At 42.2% G+C, this 21,641-nt stretch overlaps 1 protein-coding gene across 1 annotated transcript in view; it reads left to right on the top strand.

Moving 5' to 3' along the window:
• The window catches only part of thada (THADA armadillo repeat containing), a 99,083-nt gene that overhangs the window by 39,682 nt on the left and 37,760 nt on the right, over positions 1-21,641 (top strand). Inside the window, exons 27-28 of the mRNA XM_072677711.1 lie at positions 5,512-5,643; positions 17,155-17,323. Coding sequence (XP_072533812.1) covers positions 5,512-5,643; positions 17,155-17,323 — 301 coding nt within the window. The remainder of the gene's footprint in view (positions 1-5,511; positions 5,644-17,154; positions 17,324-21,641) is intronic.

Here is a 21,641-nt window from a genome sequence, read left to right as displayed (position 1 = left end):
CCATGAACACCATTCTTCTATGTTTTTCTAAATTCTGGCTTCATGCATCTCAATAGCACATGTTTTGATTTACCAGTTAATGAGCTTTGTGCGCCTTTGTTTAACAGGCAAAGCACTTGTGATACCCACGCTTCCAGTCTCATCATCTTTGTTGAAATGCCTTTTGCCAGTAAGCTCCTGGAGAAGTCATTAACACAAAGGATCACTTACTTTTTCTAGCCTGCACTGTGGATGTTTACCAATGTGCTCAATAAAGGACATGAAGGACGTGTTATTGGTTTATGTAGATTGTGCTGGTCTATAATTGTGACTTAAATAGTAGTCAGACCACAAGTTTAGTAATCATTTGAAAAATCCAGGTTCCTCCAAAGGGATCACTTACTTTTTCTTGAAGCTGTAGTTCACATCCTTGGTCATATTACATGCAATCCATTGGCTTACGCCATTCAAAAGGATAAAGGAAAAAGTTCTATACATTCTGTTGGTTTCCAAGACGGAACGAGTTTAGAGGGCTCATCAGGTCAGAAATAGGATCCAGGAGGAAAACAACAAGCCTTCCTCTTCTCACACTCCTTGGTTTCCTCTGGGACTTTTTTTTTAATAAAGCTCATTTAAGTGCCTTATCGAGCCTCTTTAGGCCTATTAACCGTGGCGGGCCACGCTGATGGACAGCTTCCTACTTCAGATGGCTGCGATAAGGAGACTGCGTGTGGGAGGGAGGCCGTGCCGGATCCAGACCGTGCTCTGGACTTTACCTCACCATCTCTGAGAAGCTGCTGCTGCTGTCTTATCTCATCCCTCCCCTCATTTCATTGCTCCACACATACCTAAACGCCTTCCAAACAGCACTGACATTGTGAAACAGGCCCTTGAGTCAATATTATCTTAATATGTATCAGATTCTTCGAACACGTTTGAAGTCTGGCTCTCTTAGCCTCTCTCCGAATGCAGCGTGACAGTTTCCCATGGTCCAGACTGAGGCAGAGGCCGAGATCTCCCCCACTGAGCGACCAACACTATATAACACTCATGTTCAGTAATGCCAGCAGGTCATTTAGCTTATGAAAAAGGGTTTAGGTAGAACGTTTAGGTAGAACGAGAGGGCTTAAAAAGTCATCAGGGTCCCCACGCCTCCAACTTTGACCGAGATGGAGAGGGAGTGGAATTGTGGGTGAAATAAATTCAGACCTGTAGGTTTTGATTGTTCCTTGGATGTTCAGCCTTTTCTGCCTCTTGGAAGTTTGTGCGAAGGCTTATTTGGCCGAGCTGCTCCGAGCGCACGTATCTCCAGCTTGTAAACTGTTCCTGATGTGATTATGATTTCATAAGCATCGCGTCTGCTAATGAAATGTTGCTCATGAGAGATTGGTTTGGGTTGGAGCGCTTGCGTGATGTTTTGTAGCATTTCGAGAAGCTTTTCCATGGGAAATGAACGCTGGGAATACGCTTGGCGGCGCATCAAGAGGGAGATGAAGAGTCCACAGGGTGCAGTTTAGTAAGGGCTGCTTTAACAGTGTGTGTTCTGTTTGCTTCACCACACTTCACTCGTTCTGAGTAGTTTCCCCTTATCCCTTAACCTCCGTTATTCACATCTGAACTCTTTCTTTTCTTTATTTCTTTTTTTCAGTGCCTTTTTATTGGCATGGATGTAAGAGACACCATTGCCCCAACAGTTAATGATCAACATGTATTTTGTAAATTCTTTCTCTCTTTTGGTCTTTCTATTTCTCTATGTCCGTCTTCCCTCTGTCTCTCTTTTTTGTCTCTCTTCCTGCCCTTTTTCAGTCCAATATTTTTTGCAAATTTGCTTTTTTTCCCTCCCCAATTTTAGCCAGCCAATTTCCCAACCCACTCGTTAAAGTACTCTCCCCTTGTCACATCTCATAATCCCAACACTGGAAGGGTGAGCACTGATGCAGGCCTCCTGCATAGTTTTTTAACTACTACCGATGTAACATCCACTTTTTTAGAGCACACCTACCTAGTTGGTCTACCTTCACTGCACAGGTTGCATTGGTTATCCTCTAGTCCTTCGTCAGTGATCACAGGATGATGCCCACAGGAAGCTGTTGGCTGGACATTTCTGATTGGTGGTCTGTTCTCCGTCCAGCAGTGACGCTGAGGTGGTTTAAAAACTCCAGCAGCACTGCTGTGTCCGATCCACTCCTACCAGCACAACACACACTGCTAACACACCACCACCATGTCAGTGTCACTGCAGTGCTAAATATGACACAACACCCAAATAACACCTGCTCTGTGGTGGTCCAGTGGGGTTCCCCCCCCCCCGTGTCTCTTTTTCTGTCCCTCTCTCTGTCTCTCTCGGCCTCTGTCTCTCAATGCATTACTGAGATCACATTAGTAGCTCCTCTGCTGTGGGCCTGGCCATCCTTTGACTTTTGACGGATGTGCTAATGACCCAGCATTCTGCTAATCTCCCCAGCAGACAGTGTGGTAGCCATAGAGACACTGTGGAAAACCTGTGGCTCATAGAATGTAAAGTAGATTTTTGGCCCCTGCCTGAGAGAGGCAGCTTGAATAGTGTAGGTGTGTGTGTGTGTGTGTGTGTGTGTGTGTGTGTGTGTGTGTGTGTGTGTGTGTGTGTGTGTGTGTGTGTGTGTGGTGAGGAAGACAGAAGGAGGACATGGATAAATTGACTGAATGCATGTGCATGCTGAGGGGGTATGAACTGAAGTGTGTGTGTGTTTGAATGAATGATGTGATTATTCCAGCATGACATCGCCAGTACTTTCAAATGTTTGATCTGGCGCACGTCTCCTCTTTCCACTGAACCTCAAGGGGAGCAAAACAGAGAGCGAGGGAGAGAGAGAGCGAGCGAGCCAGAGATGGAAGTCAGAGAAGCACCTTCTCCTGCTTCTGACTTCATTTGGCTGCTTCACCTTCAGGCCAGGCCTGCTCCGAGTTGGAATATGAAAATAGATCTGTAGGCAGTTTCTGTAAACACTGACACGGCCTGCCCTGATTCAGCACTCAACCTGCTCACTGTTACTCTTTACAACCCTGTTATGTGTAATATTGATTCTAACATTGTCATGTCTATCACAGTCTGAATTGTTAGATTGTGACAGACATGAGTCATCTAAGTCAAGTGAGCGTTGGCATATTCAGAGTCATTAGGTGGGTGTCTGCTTTCCTTAGTGTTTTGCAGATATGCCTACGGTGTCTGTAAAAGGTTCAACAGTGATGTCAGGCATTGCAGGATCATTGCCTCAATGCAATCCTCTTACTTGGCGGCCCAGGTCTGACTGCATTTTTCAGCAGCTCTCACCCAGGTGGCCATGCCCCTTTCTCTCACCCCCCTGCAGACAACATTGATGTGGAAATGGCTACAAAGCCTCTACTTAACTCAGTAGGGGTAACCGGCCACAATTTGGTCTTCAATCTTCTATCACATTGCTGCACGCCGGCTGCAAGCTCAGCATACCGATGTTTCTGGTTCTCATAGGCCTTTTTCACAGTGTTCTCCCACAACACTGTAAGATCAGTGAGATGCAGAGGGGTGGAGTCTGCACAAGGTGTAGTGTGAGGTTTTTTTTCCAACTTTTACCACCATTATCTTCCAGTCTGCTGCTGCTGTTGTGAGGGGTCTGGCCTGGCCCTCACCTTTCCAGTTGAACGTTATTTCCAGACGCTGAATTTAAAATATAGGAGGAGCAGCCATTTGCTGACTTTGCAACACTGCTGTAAGACACTAATATCTGGTCATGGCACCAGGTTCCAGGTACTTGGTTTGGGTAAGACTTCTTCCAGAGTAGGGAAGAGGGTCTCTCTGAGTCTTTCTGGTCTGGTCTTGAGGGAAAGCAGGACATCATATACAGCCTTGATAGGAAAGCTCAGTCAGGATGCTTCAGTTTCCCAAAGCTTTTTCCACCTTCCCATTTCACCTTTTACACATCATTCAGCCTTTTACTGTCATTGGCCCACTTTCACCACGTCGGTCGTGGCTTACTAGTATATATTGGCCAAAGCCACCCTTGCCTTGTTGCACTTGATAGACAGTGTCTCAGTGTCCGTCTTAACTGCTGTCTTTGCCTGCCTGGCTGTTTCGTTGGAGTCCACATCCACCTAGAAAAAGAAGTCATGAGTCCTGATGCTGATATTGCAGTTTCATACTGGGTTAATGGCCACTTTTCTGGTAGCAAAATGCTGTCCGTGTCGTGAGCTGGTTTACCTGCTCTGTGTCTTTGAGATTCGTTATACTGCTGCTTTAGGTTCTGTTCTGGAGAAGGTGCAACTGGCCATGAATCCTATTTCCAGGCATTGCCAAGCCTGGGAGTATTCTGTTGTTGACTAGCATAGCTGCAGATTTTGGAAGTAGAGCTTAATGAGGTTTGTGAGGGCTGGATCCCTGACATTACTGAAAGCACACCACAGGAGGAGCATTAGCAAAGTACAGGCACTCTATGCAAGGATCTGTTTGTTCCTTTTTGGCAACTTGAATATAGTGCCAAATGGTATTTGGATGTTTTAGACTGTTAGAGAAGCCTGCGATCCCTGCTGTCTTAATATATTGATCAGGTGGTTTCTATCCAGATAATCTAAAAGAGCTCTTTTCCACTAGGATCAAGATGTCTCCTGTTCTATGCCAGAACGCTGGTATTTCCTGTTTACACCAGATCACCTTCATGAGCCTCCGAAGGAATGTTTTCTCCAGAGGACGTTTTTGTAGACCCTATTGGGAACCCCATTGGGCACTGGTGCTGATGAGGCCCTCCACTTCATAGCTCTAAATTACTTTTCCCATTCTTTCTAGCTTGTTAATGGTGGTCCAAGCGCCTCAAAGATGTTACGGCAATCACAGTTGACCATACCCCCTTGTTTTTTTTTTCTTCGGTTTTTGGTCAATTAAAAAGCATGCATGCTTGTGCCTGACCCTTTTCCACAATCACAGGGTTAACAGTGTCCTGCAGTCTTTGATTTTCTTCCCCTTGACTGACTTTTAGGAATGTCAATGCAAGGACCTCATTGTGTCATCTCCATGCACCCTTTCTTGCACTGTATACACTATATAGACAGAAGTATTTGGACACCTGCTCATTCTTAGTTTTTTTTAGAAATCAAGGGGACTTTTTAAAAAAACAGTTTTGACTTTTGTTGGGAGTGTCTCTACTGTTTTAGGGAAGGCTTTCTGCTAGATTTTGGAGCATTAAGTATTTGTTTAGGGCTGCCCCCTGAAAGTCAATGGGTTGCATAATTAGTCAGAAACACGTCAGTCAACCGATATTCTTCAAGTCAAGCAGTCAAGGCGGTGTACATGCTTACAAAAATGCACAAGGATTACATTTTACCAGAAAAAAAAGGGGAATCTGTCTGGCGCTAAAAAATAGAATCTCTGTGACGTGCTGGTGGTGGTGGTTGCATTTTTCTTTTGTTAAATTACATTTATGTGACATTTTATTTTATTAATTTATTTCTAGGATAACTTAACATTTGACATTCATGGTCTTTAACATGTTGTAATGCATCTTTCTTGGTTTTGTTCTCTCTTAGTGACTCTGGTCAGGTGAAGCTGCACCCCAGTTTGTTCCTGCTTTTGCTTGTTTTGGGCCGCCTCTACCCATCACCAATGGACGGATCCTCCTCTCCTCTGGGCCTGGCCCCATTCATGCCCTTTATTATCAGGTTAGAGCACATTTTAATACACTTGTAGGATATGAAGAACATATCGGATATAGGTGTTTGTCCTAATGTTGGAGGTCAGCCCAGGATTGACCCTGCTACAAACTGAGGGTCAGAGATATAACAATGTTATAGCACTCACAAAAAAAAGCTTTTTAATGCAAAACAGTATGCTTTGCAATATTTTATATATATATATGTTTGTATGTATGTATGTATGTATATATATATATATATATACACACAAAAAGCCTTATATATAAAACTAACAGAAAAAAAAGCTTAGAAATAAAAAAAAAAATACATTTAAATAAATTAATGGGTAAAATGGCATTGGTGTGCTGGACTGCATTTTTCTGGATGGTTTAACCATTCACAACACACTGGTTGTATACAGGATTTATAAGGATGTATACAGTTGGTTCAGTGCTGTAGATACGCTTCCAATACTCATGATATACAAAGAACAAGGAGTTGTAATTCATCTCTATAATAACATGCCTCCCAGCTGTGCTCCAAAGTTGGAACTTTTTTTATGAACAGTTAAGAAAACTAATGCACGCCCACACACACACACTCTAATAGGCCTGCTGAATTCCAAAAGACAACTGGTGCTCATCTCTTGGGGAGAGAGATAAGGCTTGTGCTTGGCTACAGTGTCTACCTATACCGAATGTCTGTCGCAAAAAACAAGGACTCTTTCGCTCTCAGCCGACTCACTTTACATAAATGTTTGTTGAGGTATACCTCATCCTGCTTCTTGTTGTACTTCCTCTAGTCCCGTACCGAGGACTGTCACAGTACGTTCCGGCGGTGGAAGCCAGCCGTTACTTAGCTTGTGTTTGCACATTTTTTACATTGTCCTGCCAGAAAATATGCAAAATATTATTGGAACATGTTCTACAAGCACCTGTGATGACCTCTGAAAAACAACTTTAGGCTTGTGCTTGCGCACACACACACTGCAGGCATATCTTTTGGAACAGTCTGTCCCTCCTGGTGGAGAGAAGTAGATATGTTTAGGTTTTCTAGGTAGGGGTTGGGAAAATGCTGCTGCTGCTACTGGCAGTAAAATATGGGGGCTGAGATGATGTTTTTCAGTTTACATTTACATTTACATTTACATTTTCGGCATTTAGCAGACGCTCTTATCCAGAGCGACTTACAAAGTGCTTTGCTATTTACCCAAGAAAAGCCTCAGCTAGTTCGAATAGACCAATATTTCAAAAGATACCTCTAAGCTTAGACATTGCTAAACACAATACAACTAGGCGAACATATATTTATATATATTTGTCCAAGTACTCTCTGAAGAGGTGGGTCTTACAATTCTAACTGTGCATGAGTGAGAATAGCCAATAGGATCAGGCAAATGACACTTTGTTGGCTGGTAATCACTCTTACAGTTGTATCTCCCACTGACATAAAAATAAAAAAAGACAATATTAAGGTGAAAGTTTTTTGGAACTGTACAATTGAAAGGAGACTCTAGTACCCTGTTGGGCCACCTTTAGCCTGGGTACAAGATGAGATATGGTTGGGCATGGAGGCATATAGGTTCTGCTTGGCATCCTATATGCTGCAGCTGGGCCTGTAGGTTCTGCACACTCGTAGGCTGTCAAAGCTGGCGTCCCAGCTGGCCCCATTGATGCTTGATGGCAATAAATCTGGTGATTGGGCAGGCTGAGAAAGTGTTGCGATCAAGGGGAGACATACCTGGGAATCCCTTTTTCTCTTTTTGTGGGCGAGCATTGTCCTGCAGAAAAATGCACTTGGAAATCCTGCCTTAAGCTGCAATGCTGAGCTGTTAAGGACCCTATCACTACTAGGCGCTACTGACCGTCATATGTGATGGCTCCCCAGATCATCACATCAGCAGTGTGTTGCTCCACAGCAAAGGTTAGATTGAAGTGCTCGCCACAAGGCCACCATACTCAAACCCGACTGTTGTTGAACGCCATACAAAACTACTTGCGGCTTTGTCGCAAAAGATGATGCGGTTGTAGTCCGTAGCAGTCCAGGTTCCTCGTGTATGAAGATAACAGTGGCTTGCTGTCATCTGGGGGCATTTGTTTTTGTTTAGTTTTTTTTGTGTATTTTAATTACATTCCACAGGCCTATAAGTGTCCACTGCTTCTAGTTCATTTATGATTCTTTTAAAGCAACGCTATGAAAAAATGTCTGTAATTTATTGTAATTTTTTACCCTTAAAGAGCATGTTTTTCTGACGAGCTGAAAGATACAGAACCGCGTGAAAGAAGTGTGTGCATAATATTATTATTAATGTGCATATTACTAGGGTTACACAGCATTATTTAATTCTCACATGTATTATCCTGCTCTCTTCTCCAAGGTTACATACCACTGTAGCAACAACAGCAATGCTATTCTCCTTATTACAAGTCAGTTAAGTGTCACAATGATTTTTGAAGCTGTTATTTTAAGGTGACAATAACAGGTAAAAAATACATACTGTTGATGTAATAGCTTACAGTGCTTTACAGATGATGCTGCATTTACTTGACATGTAAGAATGTGATTTATCAGGGTAAAACATTTACAGTGTCATAAATAGTTCCGAAATTATTTTGGGGAAAAAATCGTTTAGTGATTTACACTGCACTCTAAATAAGCTTGCTTGCTCACTCAGGAAAAAAACACAGTGCATCCAACAAGAAGGAAAGCCTGGTACATCTTTTATACAGCAATAGAAAAAAAATATGATGGCACACCCCATCTCCCCTTTTTGGAGTTTTAAACCAAAGTCCCTTCTGATGACAGAATGACGCCTGCAAGAGTCTGTTAAATACATTTAAAGGCAAGGCATCAAATAATATTTCCAGCTTTGGACTATGTGTTAATATTCATTCTAATGCTCCCACTAATAATACTTTTCTGTGATGTAGCTTTTAAGGGCATTAAACAATTCCCCCTCACCACAGCTGTGGACAATTCTAGATGTTTCTCTGAAACCATGTATTTCACATCAAACCGCTCTGAATGCCTTTGTTTACTTAAAATTGTTTTTTTTTTTAGTTTGTTTACTTATTGCACTTATGAATGAACAAACAAAATAAATGTAGCCGCAGTGCTGATTGCCCACAATTGCTCAGTTCTGAAACTAGTCCGACTCAATCACAAAAGCAAGCGTAAAGGAATGCTAATATTGTGTGTTTGGGGTGTGAAAGCTGGTTCGCATTTCATCAGCCGAGGTTGCACTGGCCCCGATGACAAATCTCTGTTGTTTGTGATTGCGACTTGCTGTTTATTCTCCACAGTACAAAGAGAAACACTCATGAGAGCTGCTAGACAGGAATCATTTCTGTGTGTTTTTGTATTCGGTATGTTGGAGGATGGACTGTACACCAACGTTTTAGTGGTTTTGTGTGTTTTTGCTCATGCTAATCTTCAGATGCGTAGTAACTTTGGTGTGCTACAAACATACACATACATGTCTACACGGGCAAACAGGGGATTAGCGGTCCAGTCAGCAGTCTTCTTATGTTGTGGGTAAGCCCAGGTCAACAGAGGACTGAGTGTTTACTTAAGCATTGAGGAAGTGTGTGCACAGGCTGCAGTTATACTGTTTGCATGTTTTCAGAGTATGTATCTTTTCAGTGCCATGTATCTGTTCAGTGCAAGACTGTCCCTTTTGAGCTTTTCAGAGGTAGGCTATCTTTGAGTCGTTGTCCTGCTGCATAACCCAATTGCACTTGAGCTGAGATCACTGACTAGTGAATTCCGTGGACAGTCAATGGCAAATCTGTTAACTAGGTCGCCAAGAAGGCTCTGAAGCAGCAAAGCATCTCCACACAAAACCCCTGTCTTTCCACTTCTACTCCTCAGTCCACGGAACACTTCCGAAAGGGTCACCAAGATATTTTTAGGCAAATGTCCAACAAGGTTTTATTTGGTTTAGCAGTGGTTTTCTTTGTCACCCTTGTCTGGGTGCTTCTGTGACTTCTGAGACTGTTCCAAGTTTTCTTAATGTGGATATAATGAACTCGTTCACTGGAGTCCCAGATCCTTAGACATGACTACGAGCATATTTTAATGTTTTGGTTATCCAGTTCTGATTGGTTTACCCACAGTGGTCAAAGCAAAATCTGCTGTCCTCAAAGCACTGCCCAGCCGGCAGCAGTAAGGATGTTTTCAGAAGGTAAATAAAATAAGATAAAGGTAATTATATAGGATCATAATATCTGAAACGCTCTGTTTTACCAGCGGGAGAACCGGACGCCTTTCTATGGTTTTAAACCAGCACTGAAATGCGCTTTCAGAACCGGGAGGAAGCTAACGCTAATGCTAATACATACATGCTATAGAAACCCACATCTACTATACATCTACTATAAACCTGTTATTTCACATCAATAGACCATCAACAACAGATATCATTCCAGAGTGACTTCACACACACACAGGCACAAAAAGTGATTAGTCTGACTGGATAATCATGTATTAAAAATACTATAAAACTACTGAACTACTGCTATACTAAATAAATCAGCTTTTTTCAAATTGCTTTAAAGGTTCACCAGGTTTATATTGACCAGTGCTATTAGGGCAATTGAGCCTGGATGCATTTAGTTCGACTGATCCCAGTTATATTAACTGAATTTGGTTAATTGGTTGATTGAGTAGCTACAGGCCTGGCGTTATTCCACACAGGGTCAGTAGATGTTGAATAATGTATTTCCTTCAATAAATTAAAAGATCATTAAAAGCTAGTTTGTTTAGTCAGGTTGCCTTTGTCTTATATCAGATTTAGTTTGTGTGTGACAAAGTGGCAAAACAGGAAAAAGTCATGAGGGGGCAAACACTTTTCATGTATGTGCCTTTGTGTGGTTGCTTAGTGAAAGCCGGTGTATGTGTGTGGGTGCCGGGAACAGAGTGGGCATGCGAGAAAGAGAGAGAGAGGATCAGGCCAAGGCCTCGGGCTGGAATGCAGATAGCATGGAGCAGAGAGGAGCACAGGAGTCCATGCTAATTGAGACCAGCAGCACACAATGGGGAGGGGGGGGGCACAAAGGCACAAAGCCTATAACCAGCCTTATGGTAGTGTAAAAGCATATGTGGCAGACATGTATAAAAAATTCAATATAGTTTATATATTATTAACACAATATTTGCCTTTTTACGATGAGATCACAGAAGACATACTGATATTTTGTGGATGTTTTGACTAGGGTTAGGGTTATTGATGTAATCCAACCAAAAGTAAATACGACCGGCATGTCCTTAACTGTGCCACTGTAGGCTCATTGCGTTCTCAGTGTGGAGAAACCGAGTCACGGTGCTAATGCTCTACATTCAGTTGGCAAAAAAACAGCTCATCATATGACTTGAGTCTTGCAACGAGACTGAAGTGTTGAAGTGCCCTACTATGTAGACTGACCTGAGAGCACCAGACACTGATCATGGGTGTCTGCCCGCATAACCACTAATGACTGATATGGGTCACTTTACAGACACGCAAAGTCAAAAAGATCTGATCCAAGCAAAATATCAGAACTTGGCACTTAAGCTTGTAATGTGAACTTGGCCACAATGTCACGCTAATTAGCGACACTACCAGTAGATCCTTTTAGGTTGCATTAGCGTTGTGTGGTTGAACTGGGCCTTTAAGGGTTAAGGGCTGTGGGGTGGAAGGCCTGGCTGGCTGGTTCTTGTCAGTGGAGGTATGCGAGCACATCCACCCAAATGAAGCCCACATGTAGGAGATGTTAAATATAGCCAGGCCCTGGCTGCTTTCACCCACCTCCTCCCCTCGGCAGGCGTGTGTACGTGTCTGGGAGATCAGACCACGTTCTCTATAAGCCCCGGCCTCAGATCAGCTTCTAGCTCTGCGCTGGGGGTGTTTGCCCTGTAGCCTTTTATCACAGGGGAAGGAAGATTAGATCTGAAAGATTGACTATGATGTGATCTGGTACAAGATCCGAAATTGATATGCAACAATTTATTGTCATAAAGACACTGTAGTGTACTTAGCGTGGTCTTTAGCTAGAAATGGCACAACACTACTTCACTTTTCTTTAGCTTAGGTCTATCTACAAATGTCCTCTAAAATTTAGGTAAGGGGACTGAGCGGGTCCGTCCAAAAGCCTTAGTTTGTGTCTCTTTAGATAATAAAAGGTGAATTTTGAGGTTTCTGTTGGATCATTATCCTGTTGTAGAAGTCAACCACTTATTCAGCTTCAGCCTTGTAACAGATGGTTTGGCATTTGCATTCAGGATTTGCTGGTATTTTGTGGAAACCATTGCCCCCATTCACCCAAAGCAACTGTGCTGCAGCACAACCCTAAGGCATGATAGATCCACCCCCATGCTTCACAGTTGGCAAGGTGTTCTCTTTTTTTTTTGACTTCATCAGTCCACAGCACTTGTTTCCAAAACTCTTCTGGCTTGTCTAGATGTTCTGTAGACGTTCTGTAGCGGTTTTGTTCTAATGACGCTTCCATGAAGATGATGTTTGTGTAAAGCTGCACGTTGGACCTTGACTCAGCTAAACATTCATGCAGGTTCTTGGCAGTTATATGGTGGTTTTGATTTGCTTACCAGCAGACAAGCAGTTCTTGCAGAGATTTCTTTGTCCAGATCTCATTTTGACCTCCACAGTTCCCCAGAACTGGCATTTCCTAATAACATTCCGCACTGAAGAAACCACAAGCTGAAAACGCTTGAGGGCATTGATTACTTTTGTTTTTAGGTCTTTAGACAGTGTCTTAGAGGAGCCCACAGTTGCAGAGTGTTAGGTTTGAAGGTTTGAACAGAGATTTTGATCAAGCTTGGACATTTGATTGAGCTGAATGTTCCTAATTACAGTTGGTGGCATGCCTCAGGCCGGATTTTCTAATCAAGTCTGAGATCTTCACCAAAAGAACAACAAAGCCAAGCTTTAGCCTGATCTGGCCTGGTATCTATAACCAACTCGGTTAATTACACCATACGCACAAAAGTATCCTGACATGACTTGTAATGGGCGAGATTTTAGCTACCCCATTACTGACAGCCATTTTGTTGCCCATGCACAGCTTGTTTAATCACCATATAAAAGCATTGCCAATATAACAAGAGGCTCTGGAGCAGCCACGTCCTAAATCACCATGCCCAATGCCATTCAGGACTTACATAGGGTTGTACGTCCTATGTAAGTCTTGCAGCACTGGGCTGTGGAACAGTGGAACTGACTTTGGAACTGAGTTTGAGTGGCATTTTTGATCTGTAACTAATCATCCATTATCGAGTACTTGACCTCACTTATGCTCTCAAGGCCTTTGCGAGAAAACAAAAAAAATAAAGTTGAGGTTATTGCAGCAAAGGCAAACAAAATGCCCTACTATCATATTTTATTTTAAAAGCCATTTATGAGGAGCAGGTGTCTACAAACTTTTGGGCATGTAGTGTACATGGATCAGGAAACAAATGCGCCTGATGCGATTTCTGAAACGGAACAGGTCCAGTAATCTTCCTGGGCTCTAGCTAAATCAGTCAGGGACCTTTCGAGTTCCGCTTAGTTTTAGGCAAAACAGGGTTGGGGGATTGTTTAGTGGGCTACAGAGTTATAAGAGAGGGGGGGGGCTGGACCAGTGGGTCAAATAAGAGCCAGATGGCTGTTCGCGCCGCAATGGCCGCTCGAGACGGAGCGCTAGCCCCCTGGAGATGGCTCGCCTAGGCTGGCTGTGTTTCTAAAATTACACCCTTCCAAACTGTCATTTCCTCTCCAAAGAGTTTTAATGAGACAAATTAGTGCTGATAGGTAGCATATGAGGCCAAAAGAGAGCTAGAAGCAGAGACTGTGGATCATTAGTTTGTGTGTGTGTCTGTGTATGTGCGTATGTTTTGTTTGGGCTCTCTGCATCCCTGTGCACATTACCTCTCATGGTGTGTAGGCCTGTGAACAAGCCTGAGAGCAACTGTGAATGAGTCTGTGTTTGTGTATCTGTATGCATTTCCAGCCGTCTGTGTCTGTACATGTGTGCGTGTGTATATGTTTATCACATGACGTAAGTTGTGATGTGTGTGTGTGTGATTGTTGCTATGCTGTGACTGTGTGGTGTATGCATGTATAAAGGCCCTTTTCCACCATGGGTCATAGCACCAGTGCACATAACAGGGTGGTTCTTGAGCGTACTTGGCTTGTGCTTTTATTAGAAGTAAGTAATAGAAGAGTTCACATGACCAAGGTGATAATAGGGAGTTTGTCTATCCTCGCAGTAACAGACTCTACTCGTCTGCAAAGGCCTTCAACTAGATTTTGGAACATTGCTGGGAGCATTTGATGGCATCAGGGCCAAAAAGCATTAGTGAGTGAAGTCAGATACTGATAATGGACGATTAGTTATAGATCAAAAATGCCACTCAAACTTAGCCCAGAGGTGTTGGCTGGAGCTCCAGCACTCTAGAGAAGTCTCCTCCTCTGCTCCACAGCCCAGTTCCGCAGGTCTTTATACCACTCCGTCTACTGGATGACATGGAGATGGTGACTTTTATCTACAGCACTTGTGTGCAGCCAGTGCAGCTCATCAGTTGAATCTATTCCAGGTTTGCTGCATGTGGAATTAATATAGATCACATTACCCAGAAATTTTCCAAAAGTGCTGAAACGGTCATCCCCATGGTAGACGTAAGAATTTTACATTTTGCCCTTTAGACTGTGCTCCCTTGTCTTATATTGCCTAAAGATCTGTTTCAGCTCAAGCTTCATCGCTATTGGGCTCTTCCTGTGGTGCAGGTACTGATCACCTGTGGAGCTTTTACCTCAGTTATTTAGACCTTTCAGGGATGCCACACATCATTACAACGTTGGGAATCCTGCTGGTGGTATGATGTGGTTATGTTTAACTGCTGAACACTTGATGTGTTTAGGTATTGTGGTGTGATTGTGTACTAGAGCTCGGAATTAGAGCCCCTCTTTTGGCTTTCTGTTAAGCTGGTACACATATTGGCTATTAATAAAATTGAAAATTACAGTATTTTCCAAATTCATGATGATGATATCCCATGTTTGTAGTAATACAGTTAATGATCCGTTGCTTCCTAATCCCTGTTTTTCTGTGCTCTAAAATGTTTTACGAGACTGGTGTGTTTTGATTAGAAGCACAATTTCCAGAAAATATATAAAATATAAATATAATTATTTCAATCAATATAACTCTGAAGCACCCAGGTAATGGCATGCATTGCAGTTATAGCCGTCTGAATGCCTGGATGTCATGGATGGATCACAAGAACCGCACAAAAATCTTGTGAAACAAGAAATGTTGTGAAACTTCACTCAATCAGCTCTCTAATGGACTTTTACCAGTCAGCCACATTCACTGCTGAAGTCCTCAAAGTTCCTAGGCCATCAATAAAGTGCCATATCTGCAGCTGGAGTATGAACTGAAAAGAGAAGCTATGGCACAGGAATAAAAACTAGCATAAGTTCCTCCAGTGGAAAAGTCTGTTTCTGCATTGGAAAAAGGGGGTTATGATGTCTGTCTGTCTGTGTGTGTGTGTGTGTGTGTGTGTACAACTAGTGGAATTCACTCTGACAGAAAATTCTTTCATTCATTCATTGCTTTAACTGTTTAATCAAGTTGGGTTAATGACTGGATCTCACGGCTGCCTTCCTTTCATCATTTGTAGTATGACAGTAGCTTGAGTCCACGATCAGGACTCCTTTGTCCTTTGAGGCCACTGTATTTGTCCAAAACACTGTTGGAGCTGGATTGGTTTTCCCAGAGGAATTTCTGTTATGTAGTTTTGAAGGAATTTGTACAAGTGACTCATACAGGACGAAGTGAACTACCTAATTTCCTCAGATTTCCAAAAAATGAAAAGTCCGGATGTACACGTTGCTGTTCCGTGACAGATGGTACACGCAAGAGCAATAACATTCTGCATAGCTGTGTCTATTAGTAGGTTTTATCATTGCGTTACCGTGAGGCCAGTTCAAACAAAACTGCTGTTATTCAGGGAGCTCCAAGTTCAGGGAATTACAGAAGATACATCACTCCACAGTTAGCACTGCCAGACTTAACCTACAAAACCTAGACCTACAGGTTGACCCTGGATTAAAATCTTGTAGTAATCACCTCAGTTATAGTGACTGCACAGGTAAAGCTAATCCAGCTCAAGTAGCGCTTATGTTTCTGCTTTCCTCTTGGTGTGTGTCCACCCAACACTTCATCCCTGTACCCCTGTATGTGTTTTTCTTTAAACATGCTTCCAATCTTCTGCCCCTATTGATCAATGGAGGCTCCCTTTTTATTTCTGTTGGAACCTTGTTTTGATTTGGTGGTTGTAAAGCCCTCCACGTGATCAAGCATCTCAAACCCCCGAAACCCATCTCAAAACCCATCCGTGCTCCCTGTCTGTTCCCCCTCCTGCACTCCTGCTCTCCATGTGATGAAGGTAGGTGAGGCAGAAGCAAGGGTTATCAGTGTTTCCCTGTGGGTGAGGGTGGCGGTATGGGGGCAGCAGGCATAGGGGGGTCCCCACCACCGAAACACAGAGGCTCCTTTGATTGAGTGGGTTTACACTGGAAAACCCCTGCTCTCTGGATGTCCTTACCAGGACATCTTAAGTTCAGTGTAGAAGTACCTCCGCCCTCCTCCCATACAAGTAGTTCCAAGACACTTTCCCACTTACGTTAAAGAATTGAAGGGAAGTTTACCAAAAAAGCAAGTTTGTACTGTCCTTTATCATAAATGTCGTCAGCCCAGACCTGCTTGGTGGTCGAAGGCCTTTATTTAGTTTTGCCCTGAAGCTGAGAGGCTTACTCTTATGGAAAGTAATGAAAGCTTGAATCCCACCAATTAGTAGTTAAAAGTTACATGTTATATGTAGTTTCTGACCCCCTGACAATGTTTTTTTTTTTTTTTTTTATTAATATCTATATGTGTAATGAAATCTATATATATCTATATGATCAGTAATGGAATTTGGCTTATCCAGAGCTAGTTAGTTTCACAGGTAGGTAAATGTAGCGTTAGGAGTCTTGCCCAGAACTAATAAACTTTCCTTATTTCTTAACTGGACTAGCCCTGTAGTCCCAGTGTGAAATGAAATTCAGACACCAAACATGTTTTGGCTCATTGATTTAATATATGGTTATAATAATATTGTGCAAATTCTATTTTTTTCGTGTACTAATATTGGTAATAGTAATAGTTAAATAAAAAATAACCTGTAAAGTTTCTGAGACGTATTAAATAGTGCCTCAAACTGAGCTTAACTGAACATATACAGACAGTATTTTTTGGTATATTCCAATGTTGTTATGATTAGCAACTCTCACACCGGCCATGATGGGTTTACTCTCCGCTCAGTCTGCTGTAATTCATTTCACCTTAATGAAATAGTAGGCCATACTGAATCATGTTCAAATGATATTTATTTTAATATGCTATTTTAAGAAATGTTATGTGTTTTCTTCTCTTCGTGTGTGTGTGTTGTTGACTGACTGCATAACCTTTAATTAATCAGATTATTGCATTGAATATGTTGTTTTGCTGTTTTCTGTCGTAGCTGTGCTCGTTCCGCTGTGTATCGCACTCGAGAGATGGCTGCTCGGGCTTTGGTTCCGTTCGTTTTGGTCACCCATGTTCCATCCACCATCCAGACCCTACTGGGAAGCCTGCCTGTAGCACCTGGCCCTGGAACCCAGCAAAACCACATCCATGGAACCCTGCTGCAGGTCTGTTGTATTAACCTACTGCTAGCACCCATCTGTTCAACCACTTATCAGCACCATAGCAATCATATAGCAACACCATAACAACAGTCTGGTATATCATAGCAACCACATAGCAAGAACAGTTTTACCCTTGTGGGCAAGAAAAAAATATGTAGCAACTTCTTGGAAGTTTCTTTAGGGCATGTTTATTATCACGCCAGATAACACTACACAGGACCCTGGGGTTCGACTCCCTATCCAGGTAGTAATAGCTTCTTAAGGAATACTTTAAATACTAATAAATAGATAATAAATCTAACAAATAGATACCAGATATCTCTCTCCTCAATGTCAACCGAAAGTGCTAGAACAGATGGTCATATCTGAGTTTTAAATTGACCAGTGTCTCAGATCGAGTATGGGTACACTCTCATGCCCATGCAGAACTTGAGTTAGTGGACTGTGTGTTGGTTGATGCAGTTTTATGAATACCGTCGTAGCTGTGGTGGGCTTTAGCGTGGGCTGGTGGGGATTCTTTCCTGTCATGGCTGCCATGTGTGTTTTAAAAGCCGTTGCAGATGTGCAGAGAATGGGATGAGGAGATGGGATGAGGAAAGTGTGGTGAGAAAGGAAGCTCACAGGAATGGATGTGTGTGTGTGTGTGTGTCTTTTAGAGGTATTGAAAGGCTGAGGCCTACAGTCTTATCCTTTCATCTCCTGCATCTCGCCCTCTCTATCTCTCGCTCCACCAGACTTTTTCCGTCCACCCATATTTCTTGGCACCTCCATTCTGCACGGAATGAAGCGCTGAAATAAAAGAGCGGGAGGAAAGAGCTCAGTCATTTCCTGTGTTTTCGTCTTCAGTTTCGTTCTGTCAGATATGGCAGACTGGCGACTTTTGGCCTTTGAATATGAAAATATTTTGTGTGCGAGCAGATTTGGAAGCGATAGTGTAAAGCACTGAGATGGGAAAAAGATATTGTGGTGTGTGTACGTTTCCTGTGATCAGATAAGAGTGGAGTGTGTTGATTTGCTGGCGATACTGGCTGTGGCATTGTCATAGGAAAAGCACAGTCATGCGGGTGTCTGATGTAAATAGCAGGGATGTCTTTGGTGAAGTGTATGATGTATGGAGCAGTCCTGACTGCCAGAGAACCTGCAGTGTCGGGACCAACAAAATGATCCTGTCTTCGTAGAGACGTTGTGTGTCAGTTAAAACTGAACGTGACCAAAAGCATTTAGTTACTAATTTTGAGGTGAAGGGTAGGCGGAAAAAAACTTGGAAAACCGAATGCACTTGATTTATGACTTCCCCCAGATGGTGTCAATTAACCAAGACATATCTGGTATCTGATTTGTACTTTATTAGTCTGGAAAGGGAGATGCTAGGCTAATGTTACTAACAAACATCTTGGTAAATACATGTCCCGCTCAACTTGCTAAAAAAGGATCCAAATCTTCATTAGTCGCTGACCAATCGACTCGGTGTGGTTTATAATAACTTGTGATTTACTTTAAAAACTACAAAAACAACAATACACTTTTCCACAAAGCTAGATGGTGGATCCACCGTTTTAAGCAAACCTTTTTTTCATTTTAGCTAAACCAACCCTAAAAAAATCTGTTCTTTTTAAGATCTCGTTTGTGTAGCTGTTCTGTAGGGTTTTTTAAGTGAATAAATTAATTATATGTTAGCATATGCATAACGAGGTAAGATTGGTGACAGTCCAAGTGCATTGTCTGCTGGCCAGTAGTGTTAGCCTAGCATTTCCCCAGACACGTCTTGGCTGATCGAGTGCATCTGAAGAAAGTGATTAGTCATATTTATTTGATTGATCTGAAAACTGTTCCTTTAAGCTTTACAAATGTTTTTGATTTTTTTTTCCATTTATACTTGGATATTCTCTGGAATAATGGATGGTGCTCCATCCAGTACTTTTGGGATGAGTTGGGGATGACCTCACTAACGCTCTAGTCACTAAATGCAATCAAATCCTTACAGCAATGCTTCCAAAATCTAGTAGAAAGGAGTATTAATCCCTATACCTTTGTCCATGTAGTGTATGAAGATTACAGCCTTTGTCATTTCTAATTAGAATATTAACTGTCACCATAAGCATATCTTGCTGTTATTAATGACTCCAAAAAAGAATGAAATACAAATAATAATAATAATAATACCTTTTATTAAACACATTTCATACTCCGTAATATTAGACCAATGTATTTGTAATTCTGCCTGTATTGCAGAATATTCACAATATTGAAAATCCCAAGTATTAAACAGTGGAAAAGTAGGTTTGGGCCTACTTTTTGTTCTTTCTACTGTAGTGTTTGTCTGTACAGGTTAGTTATAATAAAACAGATTGTATTATATTCTAGCGTATTATATTAGTAATCATAATTAGTCCATATTCTGACATTGCGTTGAAACGTGTGTGTGTGTGTGTGTGTGTGTGTGTGTCCTTCTTTTGAACACTACAAAAGCATAAGCACACAGAGATTACAGAGAGGGCTTCTTGACTGGTATAGCTGTAAGGGCTATAACAGATGTTGGATTTGTGGACTGTGTTGCTCATGCAAATGTTGCGCAGTTGTTGGTGTGTGTGTATGTGTGAGAGAAAGAGTGGGCGGGAGCATGGATAACAAGTTGCAGATGTCGTTGTCTCAGTTCTGAATTAATGACTTCTTTGTTTGGCGATTCCATCAGATATGTCCAAACGGACGTAAAAATAGCTGCAGCGTACGCACATGTTCACGAAATGTCCGCGGGAACCCTCCACACGCATCCCAGCCTCTCTCAGTGCGTCCCGCCGCTTTGGTTTTATGCGTGGATCAAGCAGCACTTTGAACGTGGAGTTCAAAAGTACATTTCTGATTGCTGAAGCTCTTCTACTGAGGAGCGCCTGTACTTTTCTGAGCTTTAGCGAAAGCTTTGTTTACACAACGCTAGGGTTCCTTTTAGAACCAGGGCTAACAAGGGGACCAGACCGAGCAGCACTAACAGAACCTGACACCCCAGCCTCCTGTCTCCGTGTAGCAGCAACACGCCAAAAACCCACAATGTGTGTTTTCCTCCTTCGGTTCCTTCTTTTAGATATGATAGACTGCCGGCTTTTTGTCTTTGAATATGAAAATAGTTGTGTGTGTGAGCAGATTTGGAAGCGATAATGAGTTTACAGTTGTTGTCGGATGTTTACATACACTTATCTTGGACATCGAGGTCATAGTAATATTGGGTTTTTACTTGTGAAAATGACAGCTCCCAGAAATAAGTATTAAACGTACATCTTTAATATGTAATAATTTGGTGCACAAGTTTTATTTATTTATTTTTTTGACCTACAACCACCGATTCCATAATGTCTTTTGACTCCTCAAGGCCTTTAAAGTTCCTGTTAGTGATCATGATTAGCTACGGCTGGAAGTTACTCTAGTTTAATGTGACTTATCAAAACACAGTACAATGAGAAAGTCCAAAGAGCTCAGTGGTCTGTTGGAGCCATCATTTCTACAGAGTTCATACATGCCCTGGAAAACCTGGAAAGTCATTGAAAATAACCATGCTAAAATCCAGTACTAAATAGTCCTTGAAAAAAGTACTTAAAAGTCATGGAAAATATTGTAATGAGCTCCTGTTGTTATTGTATCTAATATAAATATAAAACACAGGCTAGCCTGGACAGTCTTTCAGCTACTAGCATGGACTAAACATTACCAAAAACAAATTATGGGAACATTTTTGGTCCTGGAATTTATTTTTTTTTATTTTTTGGGGAAAAAAATCATGGAAAGTCCTTGAATTTGAAATTGGTTAAAGCGTATGAACCCGGTTTCTCCAAGATCATCAGTTGAAGCATGTGTATGTAACTCCAGGTTACTGAAAGGTGTAACCACTTTGCCAAAGTCTGGAACAAATCTGGATGGTAAAGAACAACCAAAGAACCACCTAGGCACAGGCCTGCCATGAACCGGAAGCTGCTGGAACACCAGTGTCCCCTGTCTACGGTCAAGCGAGTTTAACACCACAGTGGCCTGATGGGCTGCCATTCAGGAAGGAAGCTCCTGCTTCAAAGTCGACACTTTCAAGCTTGACTAAAGTTTACAGCCGACCACATGGACAAAGGCAAAGGCTTCTGGAGGAAAGTTTTATGGTCAGATGAGACAGATGTTTGGAGGGTTACAGCACCGTACCAACTGTTAAGCATTGTAGTGGTAGCAACATGCTCTGAGGCTGTTTGGGGATGGAATAGTGAAGATGGAGGGCTACCCGAGAATTAAACCTGATGTCAAACCATCAGCTAAATGGTTGAAACCTGGATAGGATTGATTGATGACC

This window comes from Salminus brasiliensis, chromosome 4 (genome assembly GCF_030463535.1).
Source record: "Salminus brasiliensis chromosome 4, fSalBra1.hap2, whole genome shotgun sequence".
Lineage (NCBI taxonomy): Eukaryota > Metazoa > Chordata > Actinopteri > Characiformes > Bryconidae > Salminus > Salminus brasiliensis.
Note: the sequence above shows the minus strand (reverse complement) of the source record. Positions and strands in the feature narration are given on the sequence as shown.